Source organism: Clarias gariepinus, chromosome 24 (assembly GCF_024256425.1).
Source record: "Clarias gariepinus isolate MV-2021 ecotype Netherlands chromosome 24, CGAR_prim_01v2, whole genome shotgun sequence".
NCBI lineage: Eukaryota > Metazoa > Chordata > Actinopteri > Siluriformes > Clariidae > Clarias > Clarias gariepinus.
Window position 1 is genome coordinate 21,193,671 of NC_071123.1, and position 22,780 is coordinate 21,216,450.

The window sequence follows — 22,780 nt, forward strand, 5'->3', positions numbered from 1 at the left end:
ACAACATTTAGTATTTTACTGTATAAACATAACAGCTGTACATTTTAAAATCTAAACTGTAAATCTACATGTATTATTTATTCTGTGAATTTCTTCTAAATATGTATATATAATGTATATATACTGTATATTTGTTAAGTTTATATCTCTACTCATTAATTTGATGACTTTAATTTGACTATTTTTGTAGTGTACCTCTGGTATTGCTACTCTTAGATCGTCCACAAGGGGGCAGCATCTGCTCATGTATGTTATTTTGATTAATAAATGCCCTGATGCTGCCCCCTTGTGTCATTTATTTCTTCTTTTTGCCACCTAAGTCAAAAAAAGTGGTGGAACTCAAATTGACAACCTTTGAATATCTTTAAATCTGAGCTCAGAATCCCAAATCCACTGCAGATCCTGTGGAGAGTTTCATTACTGATGCTTTGCCCCTAATATTGAGTAGGTCGCCCTTTCACCACCATAACAGAGATGCACTGTGTGTTCTGACACCTTTCTATCACAACCAACACTGACCTTTTCAGCAGTTTGTTCTACATTAGTGTTTCTATTGGATCAGACTACACGGGCCAGACTTCACTCCCCATGTGGATCAGTGAGCCTCAGCCACCCATAACCCTGTCACCAGTTCACCGGTTTTCCTTTATTGGATCACATTTTATGTGTCTTGACCACTGCAGACCAGAAACATCCCACATATATACACAATGTTGTCCGCAATAGAAAGTAGAGTTTGATTTAGGAACATATCTAATGACAAAACTCACAACACGTCTCAGAACATTACTGTTCCACAGTGAGGGTGGTGTTGCTCAGGACCATCATTTGCCCTCTTTATTTGACTCTAGATGTTTCTGTAATACACAGTTTATGGAGTTCTAACCTGTTGCAGTGGATTGTGTGACTGCAGGAACCTGATTATTGCTTTTAACGTTTATAAAATGCCAAACTTCCCTAACTAGTGCACAGTATAGTGGATATAGTGAGTGTGGATCATGAATAATTTGGTGTTTCATTAGTGTGGCCTGGTGTTATCATCCACTACACACCTCGATCATACACAGCTACAAACATCACTCCTAAACATCTGGAGGAAAATCTTTATATTTTAGATAAGCAGAGCACAATAGAACATTTCATATTGTTTGTGTTTTTTATTTCTTTTCTATTACAATCTAGAAATGAAACACATATTGTACATGTGAACATTTATACTAGATAAAAAAAGAAAAAGAAAAAAAGAAATAAAATCCAATACAGTGTGTTGAGGGTCAACAGTAGCTCGTCATGCTTAATTAATCTTTAATGAATCTCTTTAATGAGTTTTGACTGACAGAAATTAAAACACTCCAGTCGTTTAAATAAAATGTTAAACTTTAAAACTTGGGAAACACTGATGATCTGAAGAGTTATAAAAGATGAAAATATTTAAATATGTAAATATGTATATTTAAACATTATTTAGTCAGTATATAAAATTGAAGTCAGATAATATTTTTTAAATTGTAAAAAAAAAAAAAAATGAAGCAGTTCAGTAAAACACCTAAACCATGATTTCTAATGAACATAGTCAGGAAAAAAAAAACGGGGGAAAAAACACTGACAAAATCAATAAATGCTCCACAAAATGAAACTAAATATATACATATATACTCAAGATCTCAAACACATTCATGTTGAGGGTTTGAAGCATGACACGTGATAAAAATCAGTAGTTACATGATGGATGAGTTTGTCGTTATGGTTACAGGATGCTGTTACTGGAGTCGTCTCAGGATCTCAACAAAAACTCAGCAACCTGGCTTGGAATAACTGTCTCTAATCCACTTCTTCAAGGTCTGAGGATTTTAAACACCAAGCAATAAAGATGATGATGTATTATTTCACTGTTTTTGTGTCTCTGATTGAGCATTGTGTCCAGAGCAGGTACCAAGTGGGACAGCAGGTGTGTGTGTGTGTGTGTGTGTGTGTGTGCGTGCAACTAACATGTTGATGTACATTATATTCACATATAGGGAAACCTGTGTGTGGATTCTTTCACCTAAAACCTGAACAACACTGAAGATCTGGACTGAAATTCCCATCAAGAATATTAAAAAACTTTACAAATTCAACTCTGAATATTAATTCAGGATAATTAATGTGTTATCATCAGTTATCATTTTGTGAATAAAAAGCGAGAGAGAGAGAGAGAGAGAGAGAGAGAAAGAGAGAGAGAGAGAAATGACTGCAGGATCAAGGATGTGTATCTTATAGTACATTGATTTAATCTGAATCGAATACAATGTTGAAAAAACAGAAGGCTAATAAATGCAACAATGACATCATCAAAACCCTTTATACTAAAGAAGAAAGTTAGTATCATCAAAAGATTTCAAACACTTTTTCAGGCCTGGGTGTTAATCAAATCAAATCAAATATAAAGACAGAGATGACTCGTTTGTTTTCCGACCTGGTTACGGTTACAGATTCTCAAGATATAGAAGAGAACTCCTTTAACAGAACATCCTGACTCAGGGTGTTGAGAGAAACGTTCTTCCTCACGTTCAGACTGATGGAGCGCACCAGCTCCTTGAAGAACGCTGTTTCCTTGGGTTGCTCCGAATAGCGCTCGAACTGGTCCAACCCGTCCTGCAGCTTCAGAGTCAAAGTGTCGTAGTTGGAGCGCACCACTTCCAGGACCTGGTCTTCTGAAAGCTGCGAGATGTGGTTCATGGCGGCGTAGGACTCGATCTTCGGGTTGAAATGGTTGACGATGGCGCGGACGTTAACCAGAGCGTGCGTGACTTTACTGGCCGGCTCCTTCCACTGGCCGACATTGGTGGAGACCCTGAGCACCATGCAGTAGAGGTTATCGAAGACCTGGTGCATGCGTATGATCTCGTAGTACAGCTCGTCGTAACTGCTTGGCGTCGGCAGGAACGTGTCTCCGTACGTGATGAACATGTTGAACAGGTGGACGACTTGTAAAGCCAAGTGGAAGATGTTGTGTTTGGACAACAGCGTGGTCTCATTCGACAGCAGGAACTTGAGAAGGTTGATCAGGGCCGACCAGAGTTCCCTCCAAGTGTAGTGTAGACGGATCCTGCACTTTTTCTGGTAGCAGATGAGCTTGTGAATGATCTGAACGCAGCGCATGTAGAGATCCATGGGAAAGTCCTTCATCATGTGCGTGACCACAAACTCCACCATGAGGTCCAGGACGGCGCAGGCGAGCGGCCGGGACGGGATGTTCTTGTCGGCTGCCTTCTTCCTGTGCCTCATCGGCATGCGATGCAGGTTGACCCGGAAGTTCATGTTGTCGTCGTGGAGGAAGGCGTCAGCGTACTGGTCCTCGGCAATGCACGTGAGGATGATGAGGCACAGCCGGGCGCTGTTGAGTCTGTGCTCATCTTTGGTGTCCTGCATGACGATGGACGAGTATTTCAGAAACGTTATGAGCAGGTTGCTGGTCTGCAGATTAGGGTCTAGCGGCAGCTCGGAGTTGTGCATCGTGTCTAAGGAAGGGGGCGTGGTACCGAGCGGGGTGGTGGGTGTCGTCGGGGTGGGCGTGACGGGCGTCGTGGCGATGTCGATCTCTGGATGACTTTGCGCCAGAACCGTGATGAAGTTCCTGTTCAGGTGAACTGCCTCGTAGAGCGCGAGCAGGATGGCTTCGTTGGTCTGAACCGACAGCTTCTCGTCGGCGTCCGCAATGAACATGCTGCCTACCATGTTAGTCAGCGTGGAAAAAAACCCACTGTGGTTGTCCTCCTCTTTATCCTTATACTGCCTGTTGTACTCCGTCAGCGCCTGCTGGATGACCACGCCCATTCCGGCCAGCGTCGGCTCGTCGTCCACGATGGACAGCTTCACGATGTACGGGTTGACGGATTCATACTTCCTGTAGTTGACCAACAGGGCCAGGAGGACCACGGCGTCGTAGCCATGCTGCGTCCGGCTGGAGACGTCCGACAAGATCTGCAGGATGGCCTCGAATATGCTGTTGATCATGACGTATTCCAGGATGGTGTTCTGACTGATATTGTCCGTCACCGTGACCAGGCAGAGTAACAGCTTCAGGCAGAGGCTCTTTAGACTCTCTGAGCCGTCCCCGCAGAGCAAACTGTCCAGGCTCTCCATGAGATCCTTCATCCTGAGCTCGGCCTTGTCGAAGCCCACGAGCATGTTGATGATATCGAAGCCGGTGGCCGATTTGTTTTTCTGATGCACGCCTCTGAAAAGCGCACAAAGAGTCTGCAGTGCATTGACCACCTTGATCTGGTGGTCCTCTTCCAAAGCCTGGACGCAGTGATGGAACAGGCTGTTGATGTTCTCCTTAATCAGGACGACCTCATCTCCGTCCAGAGCCTCCAGCTTGTTCTCCAGATACTCCAAATTCACCTTCATTAAAAACAGCTCGTCCCAGAAGCGAGGGTTCGACTTAGCAGGGTCGGATTTCGTAAAGATCTCGTCGTACATCAGAACCACCTTCTCCTTCAGCGGTTTTTTAGACGACGACGTCCTTTTCAACAGCCCCGATTTCTTCTCTTGTGACATTTTATATATATGTATATTTATTTATTTACCGTTTTCTTTTAAGAAAAAAAAAACAACTCCTCTTTTAAACTCGTACAGTTAAACTTGTTTACTCATGACTAGCGCTGAATTTGTCGCGTCACAAGCGTTTCACTTCCGGAGTCAGTCGAGCGGAAGGGTCCGGCCGGCGCCCTCCGATTGGTTGGTCAGTGCGTGACGTCATCTTTCCGCGATTTCCATATTTGGGCAAGTTCAAAATGGCGGATTGATAATAAAACATTCACGGTTTATTTTTTTTCTTCTCCTTGTTGTTGTTGTTCATGGAAATCTCTTATGTAAGTCGCATTGATTATAATTTTCTTCACATTAATGCAAAGTAAAAGAATTACATACGCATATATATTTTTCATTTTAATTATCCGTGCTCGTGCGCGGTTTTCAGAGCTCGTGCGAATTCCGTTGCTAAGCTAGCTGCTAGGATATTTAGCACGCTAGCCAGCCAGCTAACTCTTCGTCCAGAAAGTGTCACATTTTACATGATTTAAAACATATTACGTTAAACATAACTTGTTTTTAAGCTTATTCATGCATTTCTGGAAATTGTAGCTCGTTATGTTTTGTAGCTTGGTGTTTGTTTGTTAGCTTGTAGCTAATAGCACTAAGGCAATGGACATGAAAAGTGCCTGACATGTTGATTCTAAATTTTACACCTGAACCCAGTAATATACATGTTTAGGTTGTGTGTTTTATTTATATATATAATATTATATATCTATTGTAATGCAAAATGTAGAATCGTGTCCAAAGGGTGCACAAACTTTTGCATCTATATAAATAAAAGAGAGGTTTTCTCTGTACATTGGTCAGAACTTACTCCTTCAATTATATCCTTATGTTTCATACAACAGAGAAACTGAAACCAGCACGAGAAAATATTTTGTCTGTATTTCTGACAGAATTAAATAAAACGTGCAGTACCACAATATCTGCCTGACATTTAACCTGCACCACAAGTGAAATCTAAATGTTAAACAGTTATGTGGCGGATTTAATAATCTATTTTTAAATAAGATACTAATAAACTACTAGCTCAATGTAAACAAACACCACAAATATATATTAATTAGAAAAGCTAAATTGAATATTTTTACTGGGATTAGTTCATTTTTACTTGTAGTGGTATAAGTGAATTATAATGCGTCCGATTCATTTTCAGACAAAACTTAATCTTTTTCCATTTCTCATCTGTGATTCACTCTCCGGTTACCGAACAGGGAGTGTATTTGTCTGACGACGAAAAAGTAAAAAAGGCGTCAATTTAAATCTTACAGCATTTGATTTCTTTGTATTAATAAGATAGACAGAGAGTTCTGCTGTACAGAAAGACAGACAGACGTGTACATGGGCTTCAACCTGGAATAATAATATAGGTGATTATTTTAAGCTTTAACCTTCTGATTATTTCTACAGACTCTTTTTCTAGATATTGATTTAGTAGTGGTACACGCCTCATCCCCTAAAATACCGTGCGATTATGATCATGAAGATATGCTTTACTGTTGTTGTATATAAATATTTTTCCCAGTTACAGTCATCATGGCAGACAAAAAGAGCAAGGCCACGACAGTGAAGAGGGTGCTGACGAAAAAGGAGCAGGAGGAGATCAAGAAAAAGGTTGGCGTCTAACGAAACATGATTTAAAGAAGTTTGACGTAATCGTTCTCTTTGCTTCACAGACAAATTTGCTTCATAAATTTCATTGAAGTCTTGTAAAAAGACTTGTAGAGTTACCCAGAATGCATTTGTCAGGTTTATTTTTTCATGTGTTCAGGAGGAAGAGAAAGCCGCTGAAGTGTTCGAGGAGTTCTTGGCATCTTTCGATAGCAGCGAGAAGAGCGGCGTAAAGACGTTCGTACGAGGGGGAATTGTGAACGCTACTAAAGGTGAAATACCGCGCTGTTCTAGAAATTCTCGAAGAGCAATCGCCTTCAAAAATAATTACACATTAAACTAGAAAACCCAAGAAAAATAATGTATATTAATAAATAAATAAATAAAAAAGTGTGAGGCTGTGCCACTTTCACTGTGATTGAATAGGCCACGCCTTCTTAATGCTCTACGATTTTCCACTTCCCTTTACAGATGAAGAAGCGGCGGAGGTGAAGAAGAATAAACTCTACAGACCCGCCTCGAAATTCACTCCGGTACCTCAGAATGCCTCGCCTTCGTCTGCAGAGTCTAAAAGATCTGTGAGTATCTGACCTGCAGCCACCGAACGCCCAGTGCTCTTTTGCTCTTTTTAGCTGTTTATGCAAATGAGAATGTTAATCAGACGTGCGTGAATAACGGTTAGGCAAATCCACGCAAACGACGTGGGAAGGTTTACGCTCCGACTGAACAGACACCAGTGGGTGGAGCCAAAAGTGTACCGATGCTGTGCTGTACAGTTGTATAACTGGTCATCTTCACTGTATCAACATTTTACGAAAAGATTCTATAGTGTAAGAGCTAAACCTGTAAGGTGAGATTTTTCCACCATGGGGAAGGCTTCAGAATGGAGTGAAGGAGGACAAGAGGAGTTAGTGGTGTTTAGGTACCAAAAAAAAGGGTAATCAAAAACAGGACATTAAATTCAACTCTTAATGAATACAAAGTGTAAAATGTTAGAAGTTATTTAAAACTTGGGTTTAACTAAAATGAAACACAAATGATGGGGGAAATTTAATCCTTGTTTTATGTCACAGCCTCGAGTGTTTCAGTTTTTGTTTTAAAGTCTTACACTTTGTATTGTATTGTGTTAAACAGGATGTAACGTTGATGTTACACTCCGATACCTGCACATTGTAACTTTTTTGTTACCCTGCCTCCTCCCTTTTTAGGTGGCTAAAAAAAAAACGGAAGAGAAGAAGAAGAGTAACCTGGAGCTATTTAAAGAGGAGCTGAAGCAGTGAGTGTCAATTGTGCTCTCATTCTAAACACACACACACACACACACACACACACACACACTGCTTCCTGTTTCTGTCAGAGCTGCTATTGTGTCTGAGTAACCGAGGCCTGAGGCGGTAGAATGTTTTTTGCTGAACCCGGGTTCCTCTGGTGAATTGTACAGTTAATGATTTGCACACGAACAAACCTGATTAAACTAACAAACACAGTAATCATGTAAATATTCAGTAATCAGTGAGGTGAGTTTGGTTGAGATTTACATAAATAAGGTCCAATTTTGAAGTCAGCACAAGGACCGGTGTCTTTTGATGGGATCTATTTAAAAAATAATAATAATAAAAATTAAAGCTGCTTATTTTGGTGATATAAGTTTGTTGATCTTTGTTTCAGAATCCAGGAGGAGAGAGAGGAGCGCTACAAGAGGAAGAAAAACGACCCAGGGGGAGCGCACACAGATCTGGATGTACCGCTGACACGGCGCTCAAGTGAGACCACACACACACACACACACATGTAGATATATACAGAATTCTTTAAAATTTTCTAACACTTGAGTGCTTTTATAAATCATGGTTAATCCTGAGGGGGATTTACTTTAGTTTTACTCCAGTAAATGTCTGGAATGTCATCAAGTGGAAGATTGAGAGTCACAAACCATCAGGCAAAGCTGAGCAGTGTTTTTTTTTGTTGTTTTTTTTGAAAAGTGGTATAAAGTAAGAGCAATGTGAAAAAACTTGTGTAGAGCCAAAAACGCATGAAAGCTGTAACTGCAAATCAGGGTTATTATTCCACTAAATACTGATTTCTTAACATTTTTTTACCCAAAGCATTAACCCAATTTGTTTACAAATTAATTGCATTTTGCTTTTTATTTGAGCCATTAAAGCTCTGTAAATACTGCATGATCTTGAGTTATTTTTGATGTGTTGTGATGATGTAATTTCCCTTGAATAAATAATGATAGTTATAGTTTGAATTCAGGAAAAATATATGTCAAAATGAAACAACACTGTTTATCTCACCAAAACCTGCACCTGTGAGAAAAAAAAAAAGGAAAACTTAAGAAACGGATTATTTTGCAGTGGTCTTTTTTTTTTTTTTTTCTTCTCTCTCCTCCCCAGAGCTGTAGTTTGTCCAAAGGAGACATTTGTGCAAATATTGCACATACTGTGTATACTGTCGATCGTTTAGCCGTTGTGGGAATAAACATGTAAACAATAGAAATTCACTGTTTATCAGTAACAAGGAGGTCGTTAATACCCCTGCACTGCAGGGACTCGTTAAAGCGCTTAAAGGCTGCAGGAATAAACGACCTCCAATAATTATCCTGAGTGCAGTGAACCTGTGTCTCACTCTAGCCTTAAAAATAACAGATTTTTGTGTTTTAAATAAAATTTATGCTATAGACTAACTTGCTTATTGAAATTTTGTAACACAACTCTTATACTTTTATATATTATAAAAAAAATTGAATGAACAGAAGAGATAATTTAATGTTTAATCAGTTATGTGATGACAATTCATCATTGTAACAGTCTTTTCCGTGTTGTTATACTTTTTTTTTTTTTTTTTTTTTTAGTATTCGATGACGATCCCACCGTGCCCACTACAACTAACCTGTATATCGGCTGCATCAACCCGAAGGTAGGCTCATCAGTGATGTTACTGATCATGAGTAAGCTGACTTTTGTCCCTGTGTAAGAAATTAGACGTTAATACAAACCCGTGGTTTGTGTAGATGACGGAGGAGATGCTGTGTAAGGAGTTTGGGAAGTACGGCCCGTTAGCCAGCGTCAAGATCATGTGGCCCCGGACGGAAGAGGAGAGGACGCGAGTGACCAACCGTGGCTTCGTGGCCTTTATGACGCGGAAGGATGCGGAGAGGGCGCTGGCCGCTTTAGACGGTAACTTGATTCATTTCCCTGATGAATGAGACATGATTAGATCAAGTGTACCCTGTTAGCCATGATGTGGAAATGAGGGAAGTTCAGAGTGGGCGTGTCCTGGCAGTGTGGCAGCTGTTAGAACATCCAGAGACACTGGAGAGACACCGATCAGATTGTTTGATGATGCAAAGAGAAACATGAACAAGCGTTACTCACATCCACTTAATTAACGTTACAGAAACTTTAACCTGATTAACTTTACAACTTTAACAATTTGAACTAGCTCAAAAGATCATTCTGTCGATATATAGGTGGTGGCTGAAAGTATTCGGACAAAAGTGACTGTTATGTTCCTAAAATAATGGCACTCCAGATAATAAAAGTAATTTATTTTATGCAACAAAATCAATATTTGGTATGGAATCCTTTATTCTTTAAAACCTGCAGGATCCAACCAGGCATAGAGTATATGCACGAATGCCACCCATCTTGAATTTTTGCCTTGAGAATTTAAATTTTGCAAAAGATATACAAAGCATTTTCAGCATGTGAATAAATGAAGTAAGCGCAGGAAGTTTCATGTCTGGGAGCCGTTGTGCTCGCTTCCAGACATCCTGGGATGTACACCAGACTTGTGATCCAACTTCCATGATATAACATGTTTGTATCTTTGTAAAGTTCATAACTTTAAATGTTTGTATGTAGGGGACTTGCCGTATATACCTGCAGGTAGATGCAGGTGTCAACAGTCCTATTTTAAGACATGAAGGCCAGGTGTTCTGGAACAGTTCTTGCAAGAACAGTATTGTGTCAAGTACATTTGCAAAACTCATCAAGCTCCATGATGAAAGTGTCTCTCATGAAGACCTTCCCAGAAACGCAAGACCAAAACTCACCTCTGCTGCAGAGGAGAAGTTCATTTATAGTCACCAGCCTCAGAAATCACCAATTAACAACCAGCACAAGTTATTAAGCTTTACAGAGCTGAAGTAGCAGATATACATCTCAATATCACCTGTTCAAAGGAGATTATTGTGTATTTTGGATAAACGCTCTCAGCATTGTTTTGCAATACTAGTGTAAAAAGAAATAAAAATCAGTAACGGAAACAGTAGAAATATTGATTTAGAAAGTGATCCCAAACTTTTGATCGGTATTGTATATTTGAGACAGAAGTTCATGATTGAATTGCAGAATTTTTTTCCCTATACATTAACCTAACCTTTTATTTTTCTTGCAGGTAAAACAGTGATGGGTTTTGAGATGAAGCTGGGTTGGGGGAAGGCGGTGCGAATCCCGCCTCAGCCCCTGTACACTCCTGTAGGAGTGCTGAAACCCACAGCCCCGCCCCCTCCCTCAGGGCTCCCATTCAACGCCCAGCCCCGAGACCGCTTCCGTAACGACTTCTCCAAATCTCGCGGCCGCTCGTCAGAGGATTTCTACAAGGTAAGAAAAAATAAATAAATAACCCTGCTCACCGGTCAGGGGTGTGGCAGAGATCAGATCATGCCACGCCCCTTGTATTGTTAAAGTTTTTTTTTTTTTTTTTTTTGCTTTAGTGTGAGTTTACTGTGTACAAGGCCAGTTCAAGAGCTTGCATAGTTTCTTAGTTTTATGTCCAAAATTATCATGGAACAAAGAAAACATCAGAACAATTATTATAAATATATCCATACAAATTAATAATATTAACCCATATGTAAAGAAACACTAGACTCATAATATATACTGTAGTAGATTGTGGTGTTTGTTTATTTTCTCTAATCGTATGTCGTGTGACTTTTGGGTAAGTGGTATTAAATTTGTACTTCACATACATCATAGCTTAAAGCTTGACTTGATTAGGATTAGGACAGTGAGGATGTGTTGCAGTGTTGTGTATGGTTTTATCATCATTTAACAAATCATAAACTTACGTTATTGTTTGTATCTTCATCACGTGGTTTGACGTCACGAACAGACTCTGTACGACGCCGTAGTGACAGTGGTTATCCCATCAGAAAGGTACACGCTCTTTATCCATTTAATATCACAGCATGACTCAGCAAAAACCACACTTTACCCACACACACTGAACACACAGAACAGTCCCAGATGGCAATGACTAACATTAAAGGTAGCACATGTTCTTTAGTTAATGACTGTAATTACTGTAACGGTGAACTGCAGTGCAAACAACACACACATTGTATAAGTCAGGCGTAGATAAACCCCATGCGGTGTTCAGGAGACAATACACATGTTAGAGAAGAGTGTACGGTAATCGGTACACACACGGTAAAAAAAAAAAAAACAATGTGTAACTTCATTTCCTCCCTGTCAATGTCTTTTCTTGAAATTACAATTGTTAGGTTATAAAAACTTATAAATTCAGATCTCCAGACTTGTACAGGTGTTTTTTTTTGCCGTCAAGCACCATAATGAAACTGGCTCTCATGAAGGCCGTCCCAGGAGGGCGAGACCAAAACCTTCGTCTGCCGCAGACGAGAAGTTCAGTTAGAGTTATCAGCTTGAAAAATGACCAATTAACAGCACCTCAGATTAGACACGTTATGAAGTCTTTACAGAGCAGAAGTAGCAGACACATCTCAATATCAACTGTTCAAAGGAGATTAATGCATTTTTGGACGCCTTCAGCATTCCTTTACAATGTAGAAAGAAATAAAAATCACGAACCATCTTGGAGTAAGAAAGTGTTCCAAAACTTTTGAACGGTAGTGTAATTTCTACAAATAACTATTTTTTTAACTAGTTAAAAATTACACTGCTTTGTTCAATACAGCGGAACCTCGATATACAAATTTAATTCACTCTGGAAGTGAGTTTTTAAGGCGAAAATTTGCATTGTGATACGAATTGTCCCATAAGAAATGATGTAAATGCAGGTAATCCGTTCCAGACAGTATACAGTCACCCCACCCACACGAATTTTGGATGTGGTTAAAAAAGAAATGGTTATTTTTATAGTTTAAACCTTAAATCTCCTCCCAAAACACTTTAATTACAATTCAAACATCAATTAATAAATTATCCCTAAAAAAAAAAAAAAAAAAAGAGTATAAAGGTAAACCCATATACTGAACAGTACTGTATGAATGTAAAATACCAATGTTACCCCTGTATATAGCCTACTGTAGAGTACATACAGTAATAATTCACTGTCCCAAGCCATGTTCTCCTCTACAGTACTAAAACAATTTATACTGTATTGTATTTTATGTGGAAATTAAGTTGAATTGACATTAATATAGATATTACAAAATTAGAAAATTATATTTTTGTTAATATTTAGTGTTAAAATTCCTGAAAAATTATCTATTGTCATTAAAGGATTGCAGAGGATATTTTGCGGTTTCCGCAAACAATTACTCAGTTACTGTAGGTACTAAGCAAGAATCCGTGAGCAACTCAGCCTGCGAACCCCACGACTTCATGGGGGTCGTCTGTATTACTAATTTGCAACACTATACTGTAATGATATAAATTCACATTTAACTTCACTTAACCTTAACTGATGATCCCTTTTTGCACCGGCTGCTATTTTAGCTACAGTTTGTTTTAAAATTTCCACTAAAAGTAGCTCTTTTTTTCTACTTGCTTCAGTTCTTGCAAAATTTTTTGGGACCCATGGTCTTGCACAAAATGCAAAAATTCGTAAACTCTCTTCACCAGGCTTTCAATTGACGCAAACAAGTTTTGAACGGCTCCCGGACCTAAGTTCAATTTAGCCGGTGTTCGGTTCAGTTTGTTCATTTGTATGCCAATAAATTTCTTGTACAATTTCAATTCTTAAGGTGGAAAATAAAGAATAGGCATTCGTATGCGGAGGTCCCACTGTATAGAGAGAAAATAAGCACAACACGTTTGTTATAAAGTGATTTAAAAACACCTAAATTTTTTTAATTAAACTAATTTTCCAGTATTTGCTCAAATCTTGCCTAAAATGTTTTGTTGCCCATTTAGAATACGACGTATTAAAAATAATTGCTGTTTTTATGCAACAAAAATATATTTGCATTTAATTTTAGAAACTTGTTGCCCAAAACTTCAATCATACCCATGTTTTCTTTCTTGTCGAAAATATATCTGACAAATTAAATATTGTCAGTGATTATACAAGTTACAAATGATTACGACTATAAATATTCGCGTTATGCCTCATCACCTGAGGTGTGCTTCTTGTGGACCAAATGGGCGTCTGAGAGCCTCTACTGTACTCGGAGTAGTTCAGGCTTTTAAAACTACAATGGCGTTTGAGGTTGAGAAAGAACTGACAAATCTAAAACCGACTGGATGAAGGGGAAAGAGAGAGAGAAAAGGAGGGAGGGAGGAGTGTTCACTTATTCATGCTCTCATATCCTTTGTCTTTTGTGCGGCCAGGAACCTGCTGTGCCTCATCCACAGGATGATTGAGTTTGTGGTGAGAGAGGGACCCATGTTCGAGGCCATCATCATGAGCCGAGAGAAGAACAACCCAGACTTCAGGTGTGTGGGAATGTCAGGGTGTCTTCACTTCTTCTTTTAAAATAAGGTCCCAGGATTGGTAGTTTATATGAGTATTTATTGTTTGTCGTTTAAGTATTTTGCCATCCAGGCTGTGATTTTTAGTGACCTTGTAGGGAGATGACCAGTTTTAATGTTTTATTTGCAGAATTTTGCGTAATTCCAGTGTACACATGCAGTACCATAAAACATTTTGACACACTTTTTAAAGTAGTTTGTTTAGAATCCTGAAATTTATTGAGAACTCAAAAATTGTAACATCCTAAAACTTTTTCATAACTTATAAAACTTTAAAACACAGATTCATTTCTGGAAAAAAAAAAATTCAAGAACCTTCTAAACGTAGCCTTTTTTAACCATTCTGAACAGAGAAATATTGTTCAGGACGGGGAATTCTGAGCTGAAGATACTTATGACCTGCCCAAGTTTGACCAGAACTTTAAAGAATTTATTCTGTATTTTTTTCAGGATTAGATTTAAAATTTACAGACTTGTTGGACCTTTTTTTTTTTTTTTTTAGATTTGTACCTTCAGGAATCTTTCCTTCCAAGAACCTAAATTGTTTTTAGCTACTGCCTGTATTTTGCATTTGGCCCAGAAAGCCCTATTTGGGTTATTTTACACTGGAGTACTGGGAACGCTGGTGGCGGTGTAATGGAAACACTAAAGTGGGAATGCTGATGTCAGTGGAGGGGAACGTCGTAGTCATAATGCTGATGTCAGTGGAGAACGCAGCAGCTAGTGCAGTGGAGAACGCTGTAGAGGGAACGCTGTAGCAGATGCTGTTTTTTGAAAAAACTGTACCATGTAACTGTAGATGAAATTAGACGCCTAGTTTTGTTTAGTCACACTGTGTGTCATTCGCTTTACAGATTTCTCTTTGATAATAAGTGTCAGGAGCATGTATACTACAGATGGAAGCTCTTCTCCATACTGCAGGTAAACACACACACACACACACACACACAGATAAAAACCCTTTCTTTTTCATGAGAAACCTCACTCTCTTCCTCTTTTTCTTTCTCTCTCTTATTCACACACTTTTCTATTGTGTTTTTCTCTTTCTTCACGATCATTTCTTTCTGTCTTTCTCATTGCTACTTATTCTTATATTTCCTCTCTGAATCTGTTTCTTTTTTTTTAATTTTTCACCCCCTTTTTTTCTCTCTGTGTATGTCTTTTGTCTATTGTATCTTTCTTTCTCTGCTCCATTTTTCTTTATCTTCATCTCTCTCTCTCTCTCTCTCTCTCTGTCTCAGGGTGAAAATCTAAACGAGTGGAAGACCTCAATGTTTCGAATGTTCCGGGGCGGGTCTCTCTGGAGGCCCCCCGTCCTCAATCCCTACCTCCACGGAGACGAGGAGCCTGAGGAAGACCCTGTCCCTTTTCAGGAGGAGGAGCTAAAAAAAGGGCAGCTCAAACCGGAGTATGTGTTACGCTATTTGATCTGTATTTTTTAAACATTGTGGACGTTTATAGTATGGCATGGAAAACTGATGAGAGGTGGTAGAAGGAGATTTGTAATGCAATTTTGTGTGTGTGTGTGTGTCAGGCACAGAGAGCAGCTGGAGGTGTTACTCAGGGGTTTAACCCCCCGAAGAGTGGAGATTGGCGATGCCATGCTCTTTTGTTTGGAGAGAGCGGAGGCTGCAGAGGAGGTGGTGTCCTGCATCGCTGAGTCACTCTCTATGATACAGACACCACTGCAGAAAAAGGTTCTCTCTCTCTCTCTCTTTCTCTCTCTCTCTCACACACACACACACACACACACACACCCCTCCCTCCCTCTCTCTTCCATTCCCTTTCTGTCACCCACACCTGTTAATCCAATTGATTTGCCCCCTTATATTCTCTGTTCTTTCAGCTTTAGTTCCAGTTCAGCTGTGTTTTCTGTAAGCTTTTTAGCAGCTCAGCAACAAGAAAAGAGAAGAGGTTAGGGTTTTCTTGATAATACAAGGAAAGAGGTTGTGTTAAACGAGTGCAAGGACTCCTGAAAGAAAGAGTAATGATAAAACAGGAGCCTGGCAACGCCCTCACACAGCAGGCTGAGAGACCTCCATCAGCCGGTGCATCCCACATGGCATGGTTCCCAAAGAGACCATCTGTGTGACCATGCTTTGCCTCAGCTCTGTATCTAACCTGGAATGAAGTCTTGTAGTGAGGGGGAAGCAGTGGGTTATATGCCAGTCGGTGTCTTTGGTCCTCACTGTCCACTGAAGTTGCTGCGACTGTTCCTTCCAGGTCAAATCTGAGAGGGGGCCACCAATCACTAGAAGTTAGGCACAACTGTCTGTAGTGTTCCACTAAAAAAAAAAAACTTGCCTTTTTCTTTTATTACATGAGAACACTAGACAGCCATAAAAATTAAAAAAATTCCTACTTGTAAGCATTTCACTGCATATCCTACTGTGTATGACTGTGTATGTGACAAATAAAATTTGAATTTGATTTGGTTTTAAGACACCTTGTCAAATGTCTGTCATCCCTAGATTACATTTTTTTGGGTTTGCAGTGAACCCAGGCCTTTGGGTGCAATTGGTACCTCTCTCTCTCGAGTGGTGCAGATGAAGGGCACTCTTTTGATGTGAATGATCACATTATCCAAGTGGGCTGCCATAAACTTGGAGGGACTGAGGAGTTTGGGTGCTGGAAGGTGTTTGGAGCCCTGTGACAGTTTAAGGAGAGAACATGATGCTGCCGGTGGCCCACAGTGGTGCTGACTACAGTTTTGGGTCGTATATCCTTTTGTAAGGTCCAGAGTGAAGTGGACACTCCGCTAGCAGGAAGGGGTAGCTATCAAACTACGATTTTGACAGCGTTCCAAATGTCCAAAGTCATTACAGATTAAGAATCTCATTGGGCTTAAACACCACCACAATGGGACTAAAATGTGCTAGAGGACTCCTCTATAATGTCTTTTTGTTGCATTCTTGGCACTTCTCCTTCAATGGCCTGGTGCCATAACTCAAGGGCCTGATAGGGGAACCCTGTCACCCGACCAACCCAAGTGGCATTTTGATACCATTGTACTGTGAGTGGGTTTTAGCTGGACAGGATCACATCTGAGAACTGCTGCCTCATTAGTTCATTAATGTCCTGGAGTTGAGCGAGGGGCGGGAGGGTCTTTGGCTTTAGGGTTTGATGGAACATCTCTACAAGCTCATCCCTTCAACAACCGTACACAGATATTCTGATGTCCCCAACCTGCAGCAGCTGACACATATCTGGCATCAGACAGGAAAGGATGCCACTAGGTCTGTGAGCAGATTTTTTTTTTGACATTCCAACCCAGCTAAAGGACATCATTAGCTCTCATTCCCCATCCTAGATCCCTAGCCAAACTTCTCAAGTATTTCCATAAACGCACAAGATTTGAAGACTTTCCTAGGCATTGATGTACACAGGGCCCTACGAATTTGTTCAGGGTCACCCACTTTGTCATTTCATGGGGGGATAGTCAACTGGGTGTTTGGGGCTCCAAGCTGGGTATCCAGCTGATAGGTCCACTGGTGGAATTCTGCAACAATGTACCAGGGGAACAGGCTGCAGAGTCTTAGGTCTCTTATGGCTTGCGGCTTCTACAGGAAGTACAAAAATGCACACTGGGTTTCACTTGACAGCATTGGTGTCAAGGCCAGGGCCCACTCCTCCTTTGCCTGTTCTTCCTCTCGGGTTGTCCTCTTGAAAGGTCACAGCCATGACATCATCCGCAGGGGGGAGATTTGACAACAAAGAAGAGTGCAGAGGTTATTTTTATCGGTGGAATGATAAGGATTTTTATAAGGAATTGGAGGGGTAATGTCGGGTAAATCAGAGCAGAACCTGTTGAAGAGAGTGATGAAGTGGGAGCCTGGTGACGTCTGCAAGTAACAGTATAAGGCTACAAGCTCCTGAGGTGAGCTGTGGCAGGACTGTCGAGGCATCTTTTAGGGGACATTGCTATATCCTGCAGCAGGAGAATGGAGAATATCTTCATCGCTGTCTGTCCTGCCCTACCCAGCAGCCATGCGTCCCTTGTCTTTTCACCAAACTGGTGCTGGCCTGGAGCTGCCCTGTTCAACACTATACTGACAGTTGTGTTAGGAGTGTCACTTCTTTTGTGCGCAGGGTGGTGCCTCACCATCACAATTACCAGGTTAAAGGTAGAGCAGTAATGTGACACTCCTGCCGGCAGTAATGTTAGAACTTGCTATATGTAACGAGACAAACCTGAATCAACAAATACAACAACACTTTACTCAGCACCACAGGTATCGCACAGCTTGTACTTTTAGGTGCTTGATAATCAGCTGTTTTGTTTGTGTTGTCGTGTAGGTGGCACGGCTTTATCTGGTGTCGGACATCCTGTACAACTCCAGTGCCAAAGTCTCAAACGCATCCTACTACCGCAAATAGTGAGATCTATCTTTTAATCCATGTTTTATTACATGTATCATTTGCACTTCAGTGTAACTTGAACAGTCTGAATATATATATATATTTTTTGTGTACAGCTTTGAGTCGAAGCTGCCACAGATCTTTAGTGACATGGGCGAGGCGTACCGGAACATCCAGGCCAGGCTGCAGGCCGAGCAGTTCAAGGTCAGGGAAGAACCATGTCACTTCATTCGAACCCTTTTGTTTGCTTGCAATTACAATTCCTCATGCTTTTTTTAAAAACATTTTTTCAGCAAAAGATCATGACTTGCTTTCGTGCTTGGGAGGACTGGGCCATATACCCAGAATCATTTCTGATCCAGCTGCAAAACATCTTTTTGGGGCTCATCAAACCGGGAGAGGAGCTGCCTGAAAGGACAGAGGTGACCTGCGTACCTGAGATTACGGTCACTGTTTAATCCAAATACAGTAAACGCGAGACATAAACTGATTATATTGGGTAATAGAAGTCTTCTAATCCTTTCCTGTCTTCTGCAGACCGCTTCTCCAGATTTAGACGGCGCTCCTTTAGACGGCGTTCCGCTAGATGGGGCGGAACTGGACGGGACGCCGCTGGACGACCTGGATGGATCTCCTATGACCTGGGATCCATCGTCCATCGACGGCGTCCCTGTGGACGATATCGACGGTGTCCCGCTCGGCCCTGCCATGGACGACATCGACGGCGTGCCACGTGAGTGTGACAGATTTTTATTTTATTTTATTTTTTTAAAAACAGGCGTTTCGTTTATAACGAACCAAATGATTTCCTAATAGAGATCTTGTATAAAAAAAAGTTTTGTTTATGTTGTGGATAATTACAGTTGGGTATCATTTGAGTTTTTTTTACTATACCGGTGCCAAATTGGTATTATAAAAAAAAAAAAAACGGTACCGCTGCCTGAACTGATACTAAAAAAGAAAAAGGAGCCACAAGTAAATGTTGGATAACATTTATCAAGAATGCTTTCTTTCAAAAAATTTAATAAAATAAACAATATATTAAGTTTTAAGTAAATACGAAAAATTCAGTAAGTAAATACAAATCACAACCGGAACAAGAATTTACACACTACCTAACCCAACTACAATAATTTAACACCAATATAACAGTACAGTAGTTTATATTCTTGGTAGCTACAGACCAGCTTTAAATTTCAGCGAGACTTTCGCAGAAATTTGAATATTATTTTGCAGACCATGTTATCTCTAGTGTTAACGTTCTCTTTAACACCTCTCCTGACTTTGCTTGGGTCAGTCTGCTTTTAACTCGTGTCCTCAAATTGGGTCACACGTCACTGTGTCGGAATCTTTCGTTGTAAAACACAGCCACACGTTAGAACGTTTAATTTCAGACATTTTAATTAAAGCATGTGTACATTAGCTAGCTAACCCTACCTAAGCAAGTGTAATTACTGCAATCATGTGGACGCGTGATTTCAGTCTGAATGGGATAACAGCAATGTGACACTCGCGTTACTACAAACATTAGGTGGATTTGTATTATTATTATTAGAGCTTTCCGATTTGTGTTCATGTGAAAAAAAAAATTTATGTGCGGTGAGGGCGATGAACGCTTCCTACATCTGTTTCAGGATACCATGGGACAAAGTGGCAGTGAATGAGTTTCGATTTGGTTCTAGTACATATCGGTTAAATAGGAACCAGTGCCACATTGGCACAGTGTTTCGGTACCCAACCCTATGATTAATATACATTTATTTGGACACAACTAAGTGCTGCTCCCGACTCAAATTAATTGCATTTCTATTTTTTTTATGCTAAATATAAACAAATTATTGTTTACGGTCTTGTGATTCAGCTAGACAACCCATTAAAACATGAACACTAGAGGAAACGTAGTTATTACAGTCAAGCATGTGGGATCTATTTATTTATTTATAAGCAGCAAATCATGTTTTTAAAGCAAAGCAAGGTTGTGCAAATGAACAGTGGAATTTTTCGTAATCTATTCTTATAATGTATTTTTCCTGAGGTAGAGAACTTGTACACAGTGATGTAGTTATTATATTTGTAAAAAATCTCTCTCTCTCAGTGGACGAAGGCTTGGATAAGACGTTACCGAGCATCGCCTTGTCTAAGTGGGAGCGAGTGGACGACGTGGAACATTCAGGTAACTACAACCTCCCTTTCTCTCTCTTTTTTCACGCCTTCATCTTCTCTTAATTCCTGCTCTGGTTTTTAACTCTCCGCCGTCTGACCCCGCAGCCAAGTCCAACTCCGAGGACGAGATAAGCATGAGGTAAAGGTCCTTCAGCGCATTTATTTTAGTTTTCTTCACCAGATAGAGCAGTTCATCTGTCAGAGCTGTGGAGCACTTACTCTATAACTCAAAGCTTGTTTTTCCGTTAACGCTCTCTCAGCGGCGTGAAGGAGAATGAAGCGGACTCCGAAGACGACAGCAGCAGCGACGACGACGAGGCGGCGAGCCCCAGCAGGTTCGAGGGGGCGGAGTTTAAGAGCAGCCTACGCAACTTCGAGATGTCCGAGAGCAAACGGACACGACTCCGAGAGCTGGAGGTGAAAATTTAAATATCAAACAAAGAAAACTTGAGTAAATACAAAATGTATTTTTTAAATGACAATTTCATTTTTTAAGGGAAAAAAGCTCACCGAACCTACCTAGCCCTTTTTCTATGTGGAAAAAGTAATTGCCCCCTTAAACCTAATAACTAGTCGTGGCACCATTGGCAGCAATGACTACAGTCAAGCATTTATGATAAACTGGCAATGAGGCATTCACATTGAGGAATTTTGACCCGCTCTACTTCGCAGAATTTTTTTGAATCCGGCACATTGGAGGGTTTTTCAGCATTAACCTTCTTGTTTAAGGATCTCAATCAGATTAAAGTCCAAACTTTGACTAGGCCACTCCAAAATATATATTTTTAAGGCAAAAGGTGGACTTGTTTTCCGAATTACTTCTGCGTAACCCAAGTGCACTTGAGCTTGAGGCCATGAACTGATGACTGAACATTCTTCTTCAGGATTTTTAAAGGCATTGTGATTTTATAAGAATTCTCAATACAAGTCATATCTGCACCTAGGTATTGTGTTTGATGATTTCCGAGCCTGTGCATTGTGTCATATAAAGGTGTTTTTGTCCTGTGGCAGGTGAAGGTGATGAAGTTTCAAGACGAGCTGGAGTCAGGGAAAAGGCCGAAGAAATCTAACATGAGCCTCCAACAGCAAGTTCAACACTACAGAAACAAACTGCTACAGAAGGTATGCGCGCACAGATTGGCATTACCTTTTTTTTTTTTTTTTTTTTTTTGAAAATCTAAGATACATTAAAATGCCTTTGTAAAATCCTACTTCTTTGTAGGAGTTTGATAAGGACGAAGAGGAGAAGAGGGAGAAGTCGTCGAGCAAGCAGAAAGACAAGGTGAAGAAGGAGGATCGCAGAGACCGATCGGAGGACAAGAGCAAAGGGAAGGAGCGGGACAGAGAGCGGGACAAGGAGAGGGACAAAGAGAGGAGTAAGAAAAGCGAGGACCGGGACCGTGAAAGGAGCAGGGGACGCAGCCGGGAAGGCGAGGACAAGAGAGAGAGGTATGGACATGGGGACTTGTCATTTGTCATAATTTACCTCAGGACACACTTTTCTAGGAGATTATTCACCATCGTACTGATCACATCACACTGTTGCTTATTTTCCTAAAAAAACACCAATAATAATCTGTTTTTTTTTGTTTTTCTCCGCGTTCAGGACGAGGTCCCGTTCTCCGCGCAAGTCCAAGCGTTCCCGCTCGCCGTCCCCACAGCGCAGGTCCTCACGCCGCTCCTCGTCCCGATCTCCACACCGCTCGCACAAGAAATCCAAGAAGAGCAAACACTGACCTCTGTGACCTTCTGTTCCTCAAGCAGCTCGATGGACTGCACCCACGAACTGCTCACACCCAACACACACACACACACACACACACACACACACACACACACACACACACACTTTCCCTGTAACGCTTGGGCCAGGAGTCACTGTTTGTACGTCTCTCCCAGAATCCTACGCTTTCGTGGCTGCTCTGATTCTAGACAAGGCCTCAGCCCAGGGTTGTGTTTCTCTCTCTCTTTTTTTTTTTTTTTTTTTTCTTTTTTTTTGTAAAATGAAGTTGAAACGTTTATTTGTACAGGTTGTCTTAGTTTTGTCCTTTTAAAAGAAAAAGGCCCTCTGTAAAGATTTAACATGATTCGTCTTGCAGTCTTTACAATAAACAGCTCTTGGTGGTGACTGTGATTTACATCGTATGGAAGCTAATGTCAATCTGTTGCGTGATAACACACACACACAGAGTGACAGGTGTGTCTCAGTCCTCTGCGAACTCATGAAGCCCTAACAAACATCCCGGTGAGGTCATGTGACAAGCTCTTCATTTGTGTACAAAACGGTGTATCTGGGTAGCACCAACTTTTTTTGGTTTTGTGAAAGTTTCATCCTATTTAATATTGCTAATGATTAAATAACACATCTCATTTTAGATTTA

The 22,780-nt window shown here is 40.5% G+C and overlaps 2 protein-coding genes across 3 annotated transcripts; one reads left to right on the plus strand and one right to left on the minus strand.

The window, feature by feature from the left end:
- Nucleotides 1–1,455: 1,455 nt before the first annotated feature.
- armh3 (armadillo like helical domain containing 3) lies at nucleotides 1,456–4,674 on the minus strand. Its single transcript, XM_053485155.1, has one exon. The coding sequence runs from the start codon at nucleotides 4,540–4,542 to the stop codon at nucleotides 2,476–2,478; it is 2,067 nt and encodes a 688-aa protein (XP_053341130.1). The 5' UTR covers nucleotides 4,543–4,674; the 3' UTR covers nucleotides 1,456–2,475.
- Nucleotides 4,675–4,752: 78 nt separating this feature from the next.
- On the plus strand, nucleotides 4,753–22,537 carry zgc:163098 (uncharacterized protein LOC100037380 homolog). 2 transcript variants are annotated; one of them, XM_053485134.1, is made up of 24 exons: nucleotides 4,753–4,856; nucleotides 6,107–6,195; nucleotides 6,353–6,464; nucleotides 6,664–6,770; nucleotides 7,401–7,468; nucleotides 7,861–7,955; nucleotides 9,050–9,114; nucleotides 9,209–9,374; nucleotides 10,597–10,802; nucleotides 11,317–11,360; nucleotides 13,737–13,841; nucleotides 14,732–14,798; nucleotides 15,119–15,285; nucleotides 15,412–15,574; nucleotides 18,174–18,253; nucleotides 18,353–18,440; nucleotides 18,530–18,682; nucleotides 18,774–18,969; nucleotides 20,332–20,409; nucleotides 20,505–20,538; nucleotides 20,660–20,816; nucleotides 21,411–21,521; nucleotides 21,622–21,848; nucleotides 22,006–22,537. In XM_053485134.1, exons 2-24 carry the CDS (start codon nucleotides 6,118–6,120, stop codon nucleotides 22,133–22,135), a joined length of 2,697 nt encoding a protein of 898 aa, XP_053341109.1. In that variant the 5' UTR covers nucleotides 4,753–4,856; nucleotides 6,107–6,117; the 3' UTR covers nucleotides 22,136–22,537. The 2 variants fall into 2 exon arrangements, with proteins under 2 accessions (XP_053341109.1, XP_053341110.1); XM_053485135.1 differs by having other exon boundaries at nucleotides 4,754–4,856; nucleotides 18,530–18,658.
- Nucleotides 22,538–22,780: the final 243 nt, after the last annotated feature.

Excerpts from the sequence above, each read along its gene's own strand:
- armh3 (XM_053485155.1), bottom strand. The coding sequence starts at position 4,542 with ATGTCACAAGAGAAGAAATCGGGGCTGTTGAAAAGGACGTCGTCGTCT.
- zgc:163098 (XM_053485134.1), top strand. The coding sequence starts at position 6,118 with ATGGCAGACAAAAAGAGCAAGGCCACGACAGTGAAGAGGGTGCTGACG. Across the intron at positions 6,196-6,352 it reads AGGAGGAGATCAAGAAAAAG|GAGGAAGAGAAAGCCGCTGA; the intron begins GTTGGCGTCTAA and ends TCATGTGTTCAG. Across the intron at positions 21,849-22,005 it reads GGCGAGGACAAGAGAGAGAG|GACGAGGTCCCGTTCTCCGC; the intron begins GTATGGACATGG and ends CTCCGCGTTCAG.